This window comes from Lycorma delicatula, chromosome 1, assembly GCF_047948215.1.
Source record: "Lycorma delicatula isolate Av1 chromosome 1, ASM4794821v1, whole genome shotgun sequence".
Lineage (NCBI taxonomy): Eukaryota > Metazoa > Arthropoda > Insecta > Hemiptera > Fulgoridae > Lycorma > Lycorma delicatula.
Window position 1 is genome coordinate 59,875,988 of NC_134455.1, and position 20,921 is coordinate 59,896,908.

At 30.5% G+C, this 20,921-nt stretch overlaps 1 protein-coding gene across 1 annotated transcript in view; it reads right to left on the minus strand.

Moving 5' to 3' along the window:
* Positions 1 to 10,724: 10,724 nt before the first annotated feature.
* Positions 10,725 to 20,921, minus strand: part of LOC142318111 (neurotrimin-like) — a 345,553-nt gene continuing 335,356 nt past the window's right edge. The window contains exon 10 of the mRNA XM_075354646.1: positions 10,725 to 11,036. Within this exon, the coding sequence (XP_075210761.1) occupies positions 10,873 to 11,036 (164 nt within the window). The 3' untranslated portion in view covers positions 10,725 to 10,872. The remainder of the gene's footprint in view (positions 11,037 to 20,921) is intronic.

Consider the following 20,921-nt stretch of genomic DNA (forward strand, 5'->3'; position numbering starts at 1 on the left):
AAACAACATTCTGGGGGTATACTTAATATGCAGATAAACGTTCAATGGTTGTGATAAAGAAACAAAAACAATTTATCAATATTTGAATGTTCCTGGCAAGGTTCTGGCTTGTATTCTAATGTAAACCTCATACAATAAATGATGATAAGGCAGAGTATTGGTGATTTATATGATAAACTCACAAGAGAAATGAAAAAATTAAGAAAGCTGGTTTTAATTTTTAGAGATTTGATCATACGGATAGCTTCTGGTATTTAAGAATATAAAAGATTCTGAAAATGTGTAATTTATGGAAGCACTTAATTCTAGAGATATCTTTGTTGGAAGAACTAATGCTAGCAAGTTTAAAGTAGCCGATAAGAAACTGAGATTTATTAATGTCTGCGGTCTGTATCCTACTGTTCAGTTTTACAATTATTCTCCACAGTTGTACAATCTGAAAAAAATTACAAACCAGAAGCTTATGATTCAAACTGATTTAGATTAGTTAAACATAAAATGCTTCCTCCAAGAAAATTATAACATCCTGTTTTTTCATGTTAAAGGATAGAAACTTATGGTTGTATTATGAGGAAAATACTCAAGAAAAAATGGTTATTCAAGGTATAATCCTTCAAACTATGTGAGAAATCATTAGAATATGAACAATAATTGAGATTATGGCTGTTGAGAAAGAATACAATGTGTTGGAAGTATATGAAGCTTGAGTATTTGAAAATATATCTAATGAATTGTTTACAGGTAAACTAGAGGGTTATTGTTAGAGGTTACATAAAACTTTATGAAATTAAAATTGGAAACTCCAATTTTGTAAGATGATTATAAAACTAAAGACAGTGTATAACAGTTACTAAAGATTAATTTGGAATAGAATTAGAACTGGAAAAAATAGAACATAATCCAGGTACGAGAGCTGTGTCAAAGATTTGTTAGAAAAGGGATAAGTTTGAACAAAGATTAAATATTAATCAGACTAAATATGTGCTCGATGTACATGAATTTTATGAGTTACTATTGATGATATTTTAGATAAATTGAATTTTGTCAACATTAAATTCAATTTATCTAATATAGTACAAATAACATATAATAAAAAAGATCAAGAGATTATTAAGATCCCAGAATTGTACATATGTTTGTTGCTGCTTTTAATACGACTAATGCTAGACCAAGATTATGTGATATGCTAGGTACACTTATTACAAGATAGTGTGTTGTGATACTGATTCAATTATACATGACTGTAAATTGACAAGGATCTAATGTAGTAGAAAAAGGTTGTATGTAAGGAGAATTGACAGAGGAACTTGGCAAAGACTATTATATAACAGAGTTTGTTTTAACAGATCTAAAGAATTATGTTCATAATACAATTAAGAAGTTTACATTAAATCGTAAAAGGGTTTACTTTAAACTATAAGAATGAACAAGTACTAAATAATAATATTATGTAGAAAATGATTGAGAAAGAAATGGAATATTAGTGGTAAGTTACAATCGCATAATTAGAGATGTTAAGATTAAAAATTTTATAAATAAATAGATAATAAAGAAATTTCTGTTCCAATATTATAAGAGAATGATACGTTGAGAAAAATGGAGTAATAAATATATTGTCTTGGGGATATTAGATCATGTCAATAAATTTAATTTGTTAGTTAATAAATCTAATTAAAAACATATTTTAAAATATCAGGTTAAATATTTATTTTCATTTCCTTTGAAAATTATGGTTAAAAATTAGTCTTGTGTTTTTGAGTAAAGATTAAAAAAGATATTAGGTAGAGAATTTTATTGTATTTATACAAAATTATATCATATGAACTTTTACGCGCGTGTGCGTAAAAGTTCATATGTGCATACACACATACACACACACACACACACACACACACACACACTTTGCAAAGGTTCTATATCCATTACTGAGTCTATCTGTAAAAATATGTCACTACCAAATCCTGTAAGAAAATTATAGAATTAAAAAAAAAATAATATTAAAAATAAAAAGCTTCTGTACCATATCATAGTAATGTACCAACAATCAAATCATTTAACTTCACTTCTCCACATCTGTACTTGATAAATGATCTTTATATTTTAACCCTAAAACGTTTCTACTTAGTTTAACTAGTGTAGCTCTGATCCAGTTATTTCTAAACAATTTATCAGTTTAGACTGTCAAGCTATAGCTAAAAGAACCCTCCTAGATTAACACAAAAACCTGTTTACTGTTTTACGTTGGACATGTCAAGGTGTTTAATTGTTAATTTTTCAAATGTGGGCTTTGTTTCCATCAGTCACTTAAAGTTGGTTGTTTTTTAATGAAATTTTTTAATTAGGTTAGAATTCAGACAATTATTTTTTTTTTTGGTTTGTGACATGAATCAATTCATGACATCTAATTTTCCAGACCCAGTAAGAATGATATTATAACATCTTCATTTTCAGACTGTGGTTTATCATAGATCTTCTGTATAGTTACCCTGCTGTACTGGTTGACAAAAGTAATTTGAACATAAGACCAACATACTTCCAATTTAGAAAAGATTTAACTAATCTCTTTCAGTGCTTTTGTGTGATTTAATAATAAAGATTTCAAGAATACCAAACGTTTTTTAATCGTCTATACATTGTTTACTAATATTATTAGGAAACTTACTTACATTTAACAGAGTTAATCCAATGAATTACTGCTGATATTCCAGGTCTTTATACATTTTTTATAATTCTAAAAACAATTTTGTAGAAATTCAAGTTAGTAATTTTTAAATCAACAGAAACCAAATAGAAGCATTTGAAAACTTTAAATAATACTTTTTTTTATTTCGTATAGTTACATTTCTTTTCTTATTTCGTGTCACATTTAATACACAATATCCTCCAGACAAACATTTAGCATCATTTCTTAATCCATAAAAAAAAAATATATATAAAGAGTAATAAAAGAATATTAAGCAACAATAATAATATTAATTCAATACTTATTTGAATTAAATCATTAAGCAGGGAACCAGGGGTAAATCACATGACATTGTAGCTATTAGATAATTGTAGATTAAGTGTAATAACTGATTATGGATAATTTCATATCTTCATTTATTAATAAAGAAAACAGTATCTAATAAAACAGTAATAATTGACTGATTACTGAGCAGAATAGAATAAAATGACGGTGGATATGAAGAAACGAATAGAAGTGGAGGAGTAGGTTTTTGTTGAAAAATGATGAAAATAGAAATCTGCAACTCATTGACCAAGTAAATAATTTTTGATAAATGTTGTATTAGAGATTGGAATTCTTATAACCTTGACAAAATTGTAAAATTGCACTGCTTGTGTAGTTTATAAAATAATAGCTGATGATTGAATCATTTTCTAAAACGGCTATATACTCTTTTTTTCTCTTTTTTTGGTAAGTACTCTTACATAGGGTGAGCAACATAAAACCGAACCCATAACGCTGCAGAATTGGTAGGTTATGTTGGAATGAAATTTTATGAATGATAGGGATAAATTAAATAAGAAACACATAAAATATAATTTAAATATTGCATTTATTTACTTTATTGTTACAAAAAAATGTTCAAAATGACCAACCTGAGGATCGATGCACTTTTGTTGTTGACTATTCATATTGAGAGACACATGATGCAAAATGTTGTTGCCAGTTGCATTGATTTCTCGTTGAATGTTCAACTTCAGTTAATCAATATTGTGGGGATAGATGCATAAACTCTCTCCTTTGAGTAGCCCCAAAGGAAAAAATCGCAAGTAGAAAACTCTGGGGAACATGGAGTCCACCGTCCTCTGCTGACAGCTCGTTCATTTGTGAAAGCTGCATGAACGCAATTCAGTAAAGCGTTTGATATGTGACACGTTGCTTCGTCTTGTTGTAAGAAGCTGTATTAGTTTTCGTTATCAGTTAATTGCATAGAATTCTTTGAAAATTGTGGGTAAATCTGTGTATTGATAGTCTGGTCAAAAAATATTGGTTCCACTATACGAATATCAGAAACGGCATATCAAACATCAATTTTTTCATTGTGTAGTGGACGCTCGAGTATCTCGTCAGGATTCCTTGCCATCAATACCTGGTTTTGTGTGAATTAACATGGCCGGATAAATGAAACCATGCCTCCTCTGACATGAGATACGACATCGGGTCTATCTTTCCACCAACAATGTTTTCGAGAAGCCAGTTGTAATAATCAAGTCGTTTCAGTTTATCTGTCTCCTTCAGTTGTTGCACAGTTGTAATGCGGTATGGTTTCAATTTTAATTCATGAAGAATTTTACGACAAGATGTGTATTTAACACCAGCTTATGGGGATACCTCGCGTAGTGATTTTTTCTGGACGGTCAGTAATTGTCCTTTCAATATCAGCAATGACCTGTGGAGTCCTAACAGAAGGTTGCATATTTCATTTTACATTTGAAACCGATTCGGTTGTACACCATTTTTTAACTAAATCATGTATGCTTCTCTTCATGGGATACTGGCAATCGGAATTATATGAATACTTGATGTTATCTTCAAATGATCCAGAACGAAGATAGGCTTCAACTATAGCTATTCTCTCCTGGATTGAATAAGGCATTTTACACATACACAACTGCAGCTGCATCAAAATGTTTACTCCACTGACATGTAACCACCTGACAAACAGCAGCAACAATCATTTTTAACATATACAAGCACTAGTCGCGCTAGTTGTGTGAGAGTCTTTCATAAATTGTATTGGGTACCGGTTTCATTATGGTTCGGTGTTATGTTGCACGCACGCACGCACACGCACACGCACACGCGCACACAATGTACTATATAGGTTATCTGTTAAATTTCAGCTCATTTAACAGTAGTAGTAATAGTAGGTTACAGATTTAAGGATGGAGAAAGAAAGATAATTTAATATTTCTAAAATAAAGAAAGGTGATAAATGAAATATGCTAAACATTCTAGATTCTGAGTTTAGAATTCATGCAAATAAAGTATCTATCTGACTCTCTCCAAATTTTTTGATAATCTACTTTATAAGAAAACAGATATTTATACTAGTAATTAAGTTTTTCAACAGAAGTCTTCAAGTGTAAGAAAATAAATGCAAGTGGAATTGTTTTTAAGTTCAATTAGATAGATTATTAATATGTAAGTAAGTTTGTAAGATAAGAAGAGAGTTTAATAATAATACTGAGATGGATCAATAGGTTATATAAAAATGTTTGCAATTGCCATCAGCTAATTTGCTGACTAATTCAGTGTCTCAATAAATACAAAGAAAATTGTTGTTACAGATTAATTTTAAAAGCAGTATATTTGCTCTGAATGATTGGATAGTACATTAATGTACAAAGTTGTAGATATATTTATAACTTTTATAACACATGACAATTAAAAATGTATTGTTTTCTTTAATAAATTTTAGTCTACTTTACAATTTGTAATTGTAATTAAAAATAATATTAAAAATTAAGTAGGCTGTGTTAATCAAAAAATAGAATATTGTTTTATTTATTGATAACATTTTTTCAATTAAATTTAATTAAGCAAGAATGAGTTATTTAATTGAATTTAACAAGTACATTTAAATTACTGGCTGCTTAAATTTATATGAATAAAAATCAAAAGAATTACCAAACAATTGACATGTTTCTCAATATTTACTAGTGGAGACAGTTTATAAGGATCCAATTATAAGGATTAGTTGCTTGCTTAGAAAACTCTCTACTTTAAATTAACTACTTTAAATTAACTCTAACCACTTAAAATGAATCATTTTTAATGTTAGTATTCTTTATTTTGATGAGATTACTGTATAGTTTTACTTTTTTGTATAGTTATACGTAATATTAATTTGTATATTGCATATTTGTACACTAATATATAGTATACATACATTTGTATCTGTCTGTGTGTGTGTGTGTGTGTGTGTATATATATATTTATATATATATATGTGTGTTTATACATGGGTGTGTTTTTCTATATTTTGTTGGGATATAAATTATTAATTTTATTTATTGTTCCCACTAAAATAAAATTTCACATAATTGATGCAGCCTGATGTCAGCCTTGATGTTTTTACATGTTACAAAGTTCATCTTTTATCAACTAATATTGATCAGGTGTAGGCATCTTACTTACCTCAAAAAATAATTAAATAATTTCCTATTTTATAATTGACAAGAAATGTTTTTCATGTTGTTTTCAATTGTTTCTATTATAAGGCAATGTAAATGTATTTTTATGAAGTTATTTTTCAAGAAAATGTAATTAATTTTATTTTATGTAGCCCTAATCATATAATATCCAAGACATAGGAATCCACCACAATGTAGCCTAACATAATGAGTGCTTTTCAATTTTTTTATTTGCATTAGGAAGCTCTATTCAGAAATATTGTGTGTGCGTACTTGCACATGTAATTTTATTTTATTTATAATGGATTGGGTGAATTTTTGATTATTCTTTTTTTTAATTTCCTCTTAAATATTTCTATCCAGAAATTTTAAATATTGTAGTTCCAAAATAGTTTCCTTAGTTTGTTCTGTAACTGTTTAATCTCAATTTTAAATATGAAATTATTTATATAAATAAATAACTTACTATAAAGGAATTTTTTTAAAGTGCTTCAGATCACTTAAGTTACTTTTAAGACTAGCATTAGATAAATCAAAAATACATCACAATAATAAGAAAATTATGTAAAATAATATGCATGCCGGTTAGTACACAAGTATCGTTTGTTACATTTGAAAATCACTCTGTAGCCTATATAAAATCTGCTATCTAGCCTGATTTTGCGTTCTCCTATATCTATCTTTATTTCTTATTCATATGTGTTGTCTCTCAAAGAAACAGAAAGAATTCCAGGACATGTTCTACAGGTGAAAATGAAGAAAGTAGTGTTATATAAATTTGGATCTGGAAAAGCTTCGTTTTCAAATTGCAGCTTCCAAGTAATTTTGCCTTGATTTCTGCTCCAAGAGTAAAATGAAATCTTTCTGAAGTTCTTGAAACTTAAATTAAGAGATAATTTAATGGTTTTATATAATCTTTCACCAGAAAAATTGAGTAAAAGTTCCAGAACTTTTTTTCTTATAATCATTGAGAAAACTTTTGCAAAATATAAACGAAATTGTGCCACAATACACAATCTTTTAAGATTGACGTACAAGTACTTCATCAACAAAAAATAAAATTTATAGAGAAATCAATTCTAAGAAAACTTATGTAAGTAATGACAACTGAGCATTAAGAAAAGTAAGAAGTTTAACTTTGATTAAAAACAAAACAGATTGAAACGTGGTAGAAAAATGCTGTATTATAATTTTAAACCAAAATAAGAATTATTTCAATATCGAAAAATATTTAGAAACAAATCCGCTATTAAACATAAATAAACTAGCTCCCCGTCGCAGCTTCACCCGCGGTTACTTGCGTTTTCCATAGCGGTCAATCTTTTTATTTTATTGTCAAGTAACCGTAGGCAGGTGCAGTCAGTCACGCATACAGTAACGGTGGCAGTGGCTGTGTTGGTTGAGCCACAGCGCCGTATACCTTCGCACTCCCTAAAAAAATCGTAATTAAAAAAACCTGAAAACGGTGTTTAAATATTTATATGAAGAGTATTTGCAAGCCCAAATCAACTGAATATCTCGTTTACTATAGTCGGGATTGGGAAAATTTACAATCATTGGCGAATTTCGAAAATTTAGAAATCGGTTTATTGACATTAAGATACACTTTTTCTTTATCCCGAATAAAAAAAAAACCCTCTTCCTCATGTGATAGTATAGATAGAAACATAAAAACTTACTGGTAAAATAATTTTTCAAAATGCCCTCCTTCACTGGAGCAGAAATCAGGATGAAATTTCTCACAAGCGATATTCGAAAAAGAAGCATTTTTGGACCCATCTTAAAATGACATTTTTTTTTATTTTTCACTTTTAGAACATGTGAAATTTTTTCCTTCTCTTAGAGTGAAACACTTCGTTCTTCTTTAATGTGAGATATTACTATTCTCTTCATCTTCTTTCTCTTTACCTGTATAAGGGTGTATAAAACATGTGTGAGTGATTCATAACCAACGCCCAGCAAAAACTAGTGAAGATAAATTTATGAAAATTTCTAACTCTTTTCTTATGTTGTAAGTGCACACTAAGAGAGGACTTTCTGAAATTCCAATTTTAAAAGGTTAAAACATAGTAACAATGAAATTTAGTATTTTTTTAATTTCTCGGTAACAAATGAAGATATCAACTTTATTTTTGGTGTATGTAATCTTCATGTGAATATTTAAAAACCAATTTCTAGATTTTCCAAATTCGAGCTCAACAGGGGTAAAGAAAGGTAACTTTTTTTGAATAATATTTGCAAATTTTCCCATTTCCGACTATACTAAACGAGATAGTCTGCAGGTTTGGGCTTGCAAATACTTTTCATATAAATATCTAAAAACCATTTTCGGATTTTTTTGAATTAACATTTTTAAGGAGTGCGATTTTGTACGCGGTGCCGGCTCGGCCAACACAGTCACTACCACTAATACTTTATGTGCGACGCGAGTAGCTGCACCTGCCTCCAGTTGATTGACTAAAAAACATAAGTCGCGATGAAGATGCTGGTGACTTCATGTTTAAAAAAGTGATAAGTTTAAGTTTAGAAAGTTAAGTTAAAGTTTAAGTTGTGCTGAACGGTAAAAATATGATATTTTAAAACAATTTCATCTGTGATAAATTTACAACCCCTTGTTTATCAGGAATGAGGAATTACACATTTTTAATAATCTTTTTAAAAATTAACATAACATATATATATATATATTATAAATCATTGTTGTTATTTACAATAAATAATTCAAGATCATATAAGTATTTTTGTCGTAAATCATTTCTTAGTCAACTAACTTTAATGCGAAATAAATAGTAGAAGGTTTTATTTATTTACACCTATTTGTATTATTTATTTACAATATTATTGTTATTAAAATAACTTACAATTTAATACATTCAATTTATATTATATTTATACATAAAGGATACAGTTATTTAATTATTTATATATGAATAATAAATTCACCATCTTAACGAACAGCATTCGATTACTCAAACGAATTGTTAATTACTCAAACGAATTTAATAAAACATATCATTGCACTGTGGTTTTTGACGTTAAAATCCCTTTGGCTGATTATTATGTAATCATGTTGTTAAACTATTTTAGTACACTTGTAGATGATCGTGATGTACTGATATTAAATTTAAAATTACTAAATTAATACATTAAAGAAACTAAATTAATTGCACGAACAAGTAACTGAATATTAGTATTAATAGAAATGTTAAAGCAGCTTATATTAGATAAATGCGAAATCATGTTGTACTCTTCTGTTACTTGATTTAAATATGATACTATTAATAACAAGTCATTCTGTGAATAATTACTTTGGTTGTAATATAATTACCATGTGATTCAGTCAACGTGAAATATTAAATATGTAATTAAAAATAATATCCGTTGCAGTTTTTAAATATCATTTAACATAGTTATTGGTATCATTTTTTAAAAGTTACGACACTATATTAACTTGAAAATTATTTTGAATGAGATACAAACAAATAAATGCAAAGCTAGTAAAAATTCTAAACCATTTTATATAAGTTATGAGCAACTTCAGCAGAATTTCTTTATTTAGAATTAATAACAATTTTATTCAATCAATTTGATAGTTTTAATAGATTTATTAAAACTATTAAAGGTTTCGTTTTTTGATGATTTTTTTTTGAAGAACACCATATTAAATGGAATTTAAAAGTACAGATACCTCTGTAGAAAGTACCATTTTAAGCTTTAAGTCCACCAGAATAAGTTCCTTTATTATAATTCCACATCTTTATTGAAATAGGATAAACTCGTCATTTTAGCTTTTAACATTAACATTTAATGTTTGATGAATTTTTTGCCGGAGGCAAAAAAAAAATAGTATTAAATTACCGAGTATTTATATCTTGTCATTAGAATTTACATTAAACATGATTTTATGTAAAATTTAGAAATAATTTACCTTTTGTCTTAAAGAGATACGAAACATTTATTTTATTCATTTTAATAATGAGTGGAACTCCTAATGAGAAAGGAGTATCTATGAAACAAGCGATTACAAATATATAATATTATTAAAAATTACGAACTCAGTTTTCTGAACCTGTCATGTCTCTTAAATTTATCAAGAAGAAAAATATTTTTTAACAATTACGATCGCATATCAATTCTGACTGATTCATAGGCTAGTTACTAGCTAGAAAAAAAATTGAATACAAAGATAATTTATGAAAGCGATTTATTCCGTAGAATTTTTGTCATAGTTTATCTAGCTGAGCACCTACGCTAATTTAATGATTAAGTTAAAAACCTGTATTTCACAAAAACAAAATAAGAGGGAGTTTATTTTTAAGATTAACGTAGAGTTTTCCTTTGTTTATTTTACAGATTAAGAATTCTGCACATACCTCGAACACCTAAATCAATACAACAATAAATCAATCAGTCGTGATCCATTAAAGATAAATTTATATTATATTTAGTCAAAATATCTGATATGTCTTAAATACGGTTGGATCGACATTAATTACGAGGTTGTAATTTTAAAAATAATATATTTAACATCAGCAGTAATGAAAATATTTTTAAATATTTCAAACGATTTTTTATTATTATTTTTTTTAAGGTTTATTAGAAAGACTGAATGAAATAAATTCCCGACCCCAAGTTTTAAACGGACTTCAGTCTTATAATCTTCTAGAATGCTGTGTACACAAACTTGTCTCCGAAAGACGATTGTTATGTTCATATAGTCAGCTGCTGATGTCACCTGGCGGCCAACAGTGGAAGTAACCATATACCCAATGCGATGGTTTTTTCTGATGATGATGAATGTGTAGTCGAACTCTGAATTCTCGAACTGTCAAGTTTACTCAATGCGTTTAATTCAGCTATTTTATTGGTCAATTCCGGATCAGCAGCAATTGAATCTGAAAAATCATATACATAAGTTAATATGTGTTTTAGTATTTTACTTCAGGCTGGTTAGCCACAGTGGTCAGATTATATGGCCGGTGGCAAATGTTAATACTATGTAGAGTTTCTTGAAAAGTTTGGAACACTGACAGCCCAAGGGACTGTTTTATTCTTATGTTCAAAATAGGTTAGTTACAACTGATAGAATAAACGTTAAATTAAAAAAAAATATTTTGTCAGTCATCGACGTTAAATAATTTAAAGATAATTGATACTATTGATTCTTGACATTGGTTTGCATAGCATTTCTCCCATCACCACTCCATTCTATCGCCCTGAAGCATAAGACCGAATGTATGTGCCGCAAACGGCTACTGAGCCTCGAATAGTTTAGCGACCAGTATCCTAATAGCTAATAGAGATTACCTAACAGCATGAGCGGACTAAGCACGGCCATACACCACCGGCTTACGTATCCCAATTGCTCACTTGTCATATATTTGGTAAAATGGGTAGGCGTACCCCGTCAACTACTAAAAATATATATGAGATCCATAAATTCAAATTTATTTCGTCTTGACAGCAATTCGCTGCCACGCCTAGGTCACTTAATGCCAGTAAGTACATGTCCACCATATTAAAGCGATTAGAGCCTTAATTGGCTGGTGGTCAGCCATATATATCTCTAGGTTAGCTTCACACAACACTGCGGTAGGAGTCTTTCCCTTAGGTAAACTACTGATGTCGGTTGACCAAAGCAACCGCATCAAGGAACTCCTACACGGTCTGACAATGCGGCTGTGGCCACATTGACTCGCCGCTTGTGAGTGGCTAATTTTCCCCTTGACCTCTAAGTTCCAGGGTGGCCCGATCTCTGCCCCACCCCCCAAGAGCAGGGCAGTTGGGAAACATCAGGTAAACTGAACATCCCCGCAGACGAACAGCACATCAGCTTCCAGGCGGAACCGAAACAGGTATTGGTTTAAATTAACATGGTTGGTGAGCACCCGGGCACCTATGCTTGAAGCATACTATCCCCCAGATCCTGTATAAACTCATACAAGGATCTTCCCTTAGTCGTGGTGTCCCAATTCAGCTGTCATGATTCCATTGTAAGGCTCTGCAGTCTCTTCCGCAAGCGGGAGATGGGTAACAAAACGAAATTTAAATCCGGTGCATTGTTGATCACCGTTCCGATCCAGTACTGGGCCGGCTCGAAACCGCATCCCAAATACCTCGGTCTCTCGGCCTCTTCGCAATCTCCACATGGCTGCCCGAACTTTTACCACTAAATCGATTAGGAGAGCGTTTTCCAATACGGTGGTAGCCTCGTAGGAGGTTACCAGTCTTTTAAGATAAGTAACAATCTTGTAATTGTAAAATATTGTTATCTTGTAAATACAATAATTTTGGTGTATGGCATTTACTTCCTTGACATGCATGAGATATACAGAGTGGAGCAACATAAAACCGAACATAATGAAATATAATGAAACCGGTACCCAATACAATTTATGAAAGACTCTCACACAACTAGCGCGACTAGTGGTTGTATATGTTACTACTGATTGTTGCTGCTGTTTGTCAGGTGGTTACGTATCAGTGCAGTATATATTTTGATGCAGCTGTAGTTGTGTTTGTGTAAAATGCCTTATTAAATCCAGGAGAGAATAGCTGTAGTTGAAGCCTATCTTAGTTCTGGATCGTATGAAGAATCACATCAAGTATTCATATAAAAATTTCCGATTGCCTATACCCCAGTGAAGAGTAGCATACATGATTTAGTTAAAAAATGGTGTACAACAGAATCGGTTTCATATACAAAACGAAATATGTAACCTTCTGTTAGGACTCCACAGGCCATTGCCGATATTGAAAGGACAATTACTGACCGTCCAGAAAAAATCACTATGCAAGGTATTCCAATAAGCTGGTATTTTACGACTAAGAATTTTACGACAAGATGTGTAAAAGCTTGTCGTAAAATTCTTCATGAATCAAAATTGAAACCGTACCGCATTACAACTGTGCAACAACTGAAGGAGACAGATAAACTGAAACGACTTGATTATTACAACTGGCTTCTCGAAAACATTGTTGGTGGAAAGATAGACCCGATGTCGTATCTCATGTCAGAGGAGGCATGGTTTCATTTATCCGGCCATGTTAATTCGCAGAACACCAGGTATTGATGGCGAGGAATCCTGACGAGATACTCGAGCGTCCACTTCACAATGAGAAAATTGGTATTTGATGTGCCGTTTCCGGTATTCGTATAGTGGAACCAATATTTTTTGACTGGACTGTCAATACACAGGTTTACCTCACAATTTTCCTTTGGCGCCACTCAAAGGAGAGAGTTTATACATCTAATCCACACAATATTGATGAACTAAAGATGAAAATTCAACGAGAAATAAACGCAATTGACAACAGCGTTTTGTGTCAGACGTCTCTCAACATGATCAGTCGACCACAAAAGTGCATCGATGACCAGGGTGATCATTTTGAACATCTTTTGTAACAATAAGGTAAATAAATGCAACATTTAAAGTATGTTTTATATTTTTCCTAATTTAATTTATCCGTATCATTCATAAAATTTCATTCCAACATAACCTACCGATTTTGCAGCGGTTACGTTATGGGCTCGGTTTTACGTTGCTCTCTCTCTATTTAGAATTATTAGATTACAATAACAGATTTATATTTACGGTATTTTCACTTTTATTGAATACATAAATGTACGCCTGCTGAGCACATACGCTCGCAGATTATATCATAATTAATGCTATTTCTATTATTTATTTTACATCTATTTTGATACAATTTAGTACGAATAAAGGAAAGAGTGTTTGCAAGTCAATGATTTTTTTTCATATAGGAAATAAAAATACAACAAAATATAATAAAAGTTTGTACATAGTAAGAACTTTACATAGTATTTTATTTGAAATTACTTCTAGAGCCACCCGGCATAATAATAACATTCTATTATTAATCTCAATTCAAATAAAGGATAATTAATTTTAATTTAAAAAAATTCAGAGGTTCACATCAATAAAATCTTTATCAAGTTAACCAAGATTAAGATGACGACTTATATAACAAAAAAGTTTCTTAATTTTAGAAAATTCGAAATTAAGTTAAATATCGAACATATGGCTTATCGTTTTTTTAAATGCGGTTTTGTTTTTAAATATTATTTGATCTATATGGATAATATTTAACGATATTTTTACTTTTTTGCTTAATGATGCCTAAGCTTGAAGCTTATGCATATGATATGGAAATGGAATTTTTTAGCATATGAAAGATGTCATGCCTGACCGGGATTCGAACATGGGACCTCCAGATGAAAGGCTGAAACACTACCACTCCACCACGATCGGCAGAGTGATATTTACTCTATTCTTTGAATAACATGGACAGTCAATATAAATACAGGCTAAGCTTTCTTTATCTTAAACACACAATGAACAGTTATCATTATTATCAATTACATAACATTATCTTTTATTATACATTATATATCTGGTATCAGGCCATCCTAATTTGACTAATTAACCTAATTATATAAAAGATACATTACACAATAATGAGTAATAAAAATTATCCTTTACACACAATAACTTTATACAAATAATGGAAAGTAGGTTTGTTAATATTTTCAAAATCTTCATTAAATGTAATTTTTTTAAATCAGTCAGTATTAGATCTTAAATTCTGCCATGAGAAATGTGCTTTTTTCCATCCATAACCAATCTTATCCCAAATCATAAATAATTATATTTTTCATCTCGGAAACACATTTGAAAAACTTTACAATGTTACCCTAGAACAATCCAGCTATAGGAGTGTAGAATATAATATCTTTGGCAAACTATTATTCGATATGTACAATAATTTATTTATTCAGTTTAAAGCGCGCTTAAAAACCAAGTATTTTAGTTTACCCTTTTTGGTCTTTACTCTTACCATGTAACTTGAAGTATTCTGTTGCCAAAAGAATAAGAATTTTGACAGTTTTGTTTGAAGGATCTCAATTTTTCAGTGTACCTAAATGGCCAAATTTTGCTGGTGTTCAATAGATAGGAGCACAAAAAACTGTCAAACTTTAAGTTAACACACTGAAGTGGTCAGTTCTGGTTAATCAAAACACTTCTCACAGGTGACACATTGCAGTGGTTGTTTTAGAAATCATATTTTGATAATTTAAGTTTAAAATACCAGATTTCTAGAACAAGATACCCAAATTAGGTTAAAGATAAATAATATGCAATAGCTATTAAAAGATAACCCCCAGGTATAATACCAGGTTTTTAATACCCAGGTATTTAAGAGTACTTACTTCTTCTAGTTGTTCTCATCTAGTAAAATGATTCTTTCATTTTACTACATTGTAAAAAAAAGGATAAATTGTAAAGTGTAAAAGGTAATGTTGTGAACACTTCTTGAATATTACAACTTTGGACTTTTCAGTGTTTACTTTTAACTTGTTTAAGTCACTGTACCTTTGAAAATTAATAACTTCTTTTTCAGATCTATCAGTGAGTTTGGTAACATCATCCGCAATGAACAATGAAAATACCCCGTTATTAAGGTTAATTTCATTCTACTTCATTAAATTAGCTGTAGAAGCTGAATCAGATCATTAATAAAGTTGCAAAGAGTAGGAGAGATATATTATCTCCTTGCAACATCCCTTTTGAGAACTGAACTTCATAAGTAGAAGCAAAATCACTCTAATCTTATAACATGTGACAGTGTTGAGCTTTGCTAAGATTCTTATCCACTTACAACTAATACTGTAATCAATTATAACATTATCAATAAGGTATTTATATTCTAAAATTTTGCTACTATCCCATGACAAAGTTTTTTTCGGTTTACCTTCAGTATCAGGGAATTATTTTTTGTAATTATCTGCAAATATGAGTATATTTAATAAACATTATATATTTATAGAATTTAAAGGATGCATTATCCTTTAATTACTTTTTTAAAATTATCTACATAATAGAATAATAAAGTAAATGTCAAAATAAATAATAAATTTTCACAAATCATAGAATCTTTAACAAAATGTCCAACAGGATTGATATAAAATTACCTTCTTTGTCATTACTGAAATGGCCATTTAGTACATACAATCCACAAGATACCATAAAATCAATCAATTTAGTCCCATACATTAACCACAAGATCCTTGGACCTTCTAATGACCTATGTATCAGTAAATATGTTAGCCTCCCCAGAATTGAACAAATCTATTACTATTGATATCACCACCTGTGAAAACCTTAATATTTTAATATCTATATGAGATGTCTTTTAACAGTGAATCCAAATTTTATGATATAGTTTCAATATTATCAGTAGGACAAAAATAAACACTACCTCTTATAAACTTCAAAATATTCATAATGACAAGTAAGAAGGCCCAAGAGGAAGGGAGATTATCATCCATATTGAATTAGATTTGCAATAAAAGAACTTCTGGGTAAATGGTACAGCGAACAATTACTGGGTTTTTCTTCTTTTTTAGATTTACCAGAACCAGAGCAGTGATTTGGTCATTTTCCCAGTAATCTGTAGTCTGAGGGGCCTCCAAGAGGCTTGCAACATCAAGTTGTAATTTCTTCAAATCTCAATGAAGTTCACAACATTATGCTATACGTGTTTTAAAATAAAGTGTAGTTTATAGTTTTATATGCTGTACAATTTTTTGTTTTTCTAAACATTATTATAGAGTTTTCTCTACTGAATAAATATTACTAAAAAAGTAATAAAAAATAGAATAAGTAAACTCTTTGAATTAATCTTCTTTAAATTTGTAGAAATAAAATTGACATATATTTTGTTTTTACAGATATTAAAGTTTAGTTAATCACTAAATAATCGGTTAACTATTTCTGATACTATGCTTTTAAGTGAACCCTGAAAGCCAAAGTACACCTGTGGGCATTAGGACATTCAACATCACCTGTATTCAAATATATTCAAGTTATACGTCCACGTAAAATCCAGTTATGAAAAACTATGCGTTATGGCCCATTTGAATCTAGTCCTGCAGCATTACGGACAGCTAAATTGTATACACACTCTTAGGAGTTATTACGTCTTAGGAATTTCAAAATGAACTAACAAATTTTTAAGCAAAATGTTTCATTTGTGTAGTGTAATGTAGTTTGAGTTCTAATATTTTAATGCTATTTATTTTAGAATTAATTTTTGAAATGGAATTCGAATAGAAAAAAGAAATTAAATTAAGGTATTACTGCTTGTACAACACAAACCGACGTTTTCATTTTGAAGCACAATAATATTTTTTTTCTGATTCTCTAAGAAATGTGTGGAGAAAGAAATGCAGGGATAGCGCGATCTACGCTAGCAGAAGTGACGGCATGATCTTGGAGTCTGGCTGATTTATAACGCTTCTAAGAAAGAAGCTTGCTCACCTGGGATGGACCGCGGTATTTACGACCGGGATTTTTTCTCTTACTAAAGCTCGCTAGAACACTCAGAACAGACAGATCCTTTCAACGATTTTCTTACCACCATTTGAAATGAAGTAAATACAATAGCCACACAGCTGTTACTGGAATTTAAATCAGTGAAAGTGAAGTAATTGAAGTATAATAAGTTTTAAAATAATTACAAAATCATAATTAGAGGCAGAATAAATTTATTTATACGCGTTGACAGAAATATTTGTGTCGGTAACAGTTTAATATATGAAATTAATGAAACAAACGAAAAGTCTAATAACAAACGAAATAATAAGTCCTAATAATAATAAGTCGAATAACAAACGAAATCTGTTTCACGAACATATTTAAACTCAAACGTAATAATGCCTAAGTACAATTATCTTAGTTCTTGCAATTTAATAACTAATGTTAATAAAAATCCCTTGGTAAATTCTATAAAACATTCGACAGTTGCAAAGAAAATGTCGAATGTTTTTCTTTGCATTTTCTTTGCATAATATTAAATTCAAAGCAAAAACGTTTCCGTAATTTAGGTGAGTATATTAAATTTTCATTCTAATATTAAATCATAATATTAATAATCAACTAATAATACTGTAGTGAAATAAAGCAATTAGAGTATGATCTCTGTAAAACAAGAGCTCTGTAAACAAAAAAAAATTCCGTTAAGAAAAAAAACATGTAATCATTGCATAAGATAAATAATAAAACAATCAGAAAAACTGAGTAAGTATGTACGTAAATGAAAAAATCTGATATGGACACCACATGACGTCCTTATACGCTTTTTGAAATACATATACACATTTTCTCTGCACTTCATTTAAACTTATTTCATTTGAAAGTGAGATAAGATCCTCCAATTCTTTAATAAAGGAGACAATTACACATAAGCAATGTGGTGGACACCATATTGCATCACATTTTTTTGTGGTGTCCGTATCAGCATTTTATATTAGTTTATATATTGATTCTGTTTCACGTCGCTTAAGTAGTTATGTGGTGTAACTGAGAACGTGTCGGATCCGTAACCATAGACACATCGATTCGAATTCGACTTCATATGCATACATTTCTTTTTAACCCTTTTTTTAATTTAAATGTATTTATGATTACCTCTGTAAAAACTTTTGTATTAAAATGAAAACATAAAATTTTATTTCACTAATAACTCCTGATTTTTTCTTATTTCTTTTTATTCTTCTTCTTCTTATTATTATTTATTGTAAAATTCTTTTTTCAATCAGAGATTAATAATAATTAATAAAACAATATATTTAATTTAAAAAAAAGTTAAAAAAAAGGAGATGAAGTAGGATTCGAACCGATGTGCCTTCGCCTTATAAGATCCAACTATTTCATTAATTAAAATTTTATTTGGCTATAACTCTGGAACACATGAAAATAAGTACCACTTATGATATCGTTGAAAAGCTCTCAATGAGGGCTCATTACTGCAGTTAAGAAAAAGTTACTTTTTGGATACTTTTGGTCCAGTTGATTGCAATCAAACGGGGAGGTGCACAACTAGATGTTACTGCAGTCCTAAATCCAAAATTTAAACATCCTACGGCTAATCGTTTTTGAGTTATGCAAGATACGTACGTACGTACATACATACATACACATACGTACAGACGTCACGCCTAAACTAGTCAAAATGGATTCAGGGGTGGTCAAAATGGATATTTCCATTGAAATCTGAAAACTGAAATTTTTCACAATATTTTTCACAATAAATTGATCACAATACTTCCTTTACTTCGTACAAGGAAGTAAAATTTAGGAAATTGGAAAATTTTCTATAAAATGTTTATTTAAAAAAAATATAACCAAAAATCAAAAACCATACCCGAATGAATGTATATATTTAAGATAATAGCAACAAAACCCTTTGCAAAACAAAAAATACAGCTGGCGATAGAATACGTAGTATATTATATTTCGCTCTTATCGTACACAATATAAGTTAATCTTCTTTAATAGAAAATGTTCAACGTACAAGTGGCTACTGGTTTTCCCGAAAATCTTATTCTTTAGTTTCAGTTTTAAAATAGTCCTTCTCGTTTCTGAAGATGTTTTGCGTGCTGTTATTTCGTAATTTAATTCCTTACATTAATCATTAACTTACAACTTTTGTATCTGCACCTAATATGTTGTAATTTGGTTACACTAGAAAATCTGTATATTAAAATATTTTTTATAAATATCTTCTGAATCTGGAAGTATCTTGACTTGCTCTGGCTCGTGGGCGATTTAGCTTTATGTAGTCAAATCTTCGCACTCATGACAATGCAACATACAACATACAACTGTCCATGCCTAAACACCAATTCGGGAAGGCAAATACCTACTTCTTCCATTATTTGATCTTGCGATTTATTGATTGTCATTGCAAATACGAGTTTTACGATAAACTGTTGTCTTCTTAATGTAAAGGAAAGGTTGGTATCGGTAGTTGCAAGAAAAGGATGGTAGCGAATGAATAGCATTTCACCTGACGATAAACCGGTTTCTACTTCCGCAGTAATCAAATTTTGTTTTAGTTCTTTGACTAGTGTACAGACCTTATTCTCTATTAAGATTTCTCAAAAGCATGATGATGACTCCCTGTTTTTAATTTCAGTTCGTGAACAGATATTCCTGAAGGAGTGTGCGCGTTTAGAAATTCTACTGGATAATACTCTTCAGTATTTTTTCTTCTATCAGAATCAATGGAGTCGGAACTTAAACATATGCTTTCCGCTCCGTCTATAAGATTTAGAACGTTCTCATTTAAGTTGTCTACATCTAAATTTTTGTGACAAAGAATGGATTTTTTATCAACTGGGCAACAATCTGAAAATTTTAAGTCATTACCAAGTATTTCTCTGGCAGTATTTCCGTCAAATAAAATATGAGAAGGTATTTCTATCATTTTCTCTGGCTAACCATCAGTTGTTTCATGGTCACCGTTTCCAAGCCGTAACAGCCACTTGCTAAACGTGGGATAAACTGAAGAAACATTATTTTTAAGTCTTAAGATTTTGTGGTGGCTTATCGGCCGATATGCTTACTGACTGTCCTGGGTAAGTTGTACAAGAGGCTTCTGGGGGAGAAGGTCAGAGCTGAACTGGAGGCCACAGAAGGTTTCTCGCCTAATCAGTACGGCTTCGTCCGGGGAAGCCTACTACAGATGCCTTCTGGAGAGTAATTGGCTAGATGAGGCAGTGGGTGGCTGGTACCTGGAGGACCAGAAGGATCCCCTATTGGTTCTTCTGGATGTAAAGAATGCTTTTAAAGTGTGTCCTGGCCAGTTGTGATAAAGGAGCGACGGAGGAGGAGAATGTACGCTTCCAGATGTTTGGGGGTGTACCTAATGGTCGGTGTTGGGTTCCTTTCCGTGGAACCTGGCCTTTGATGGAG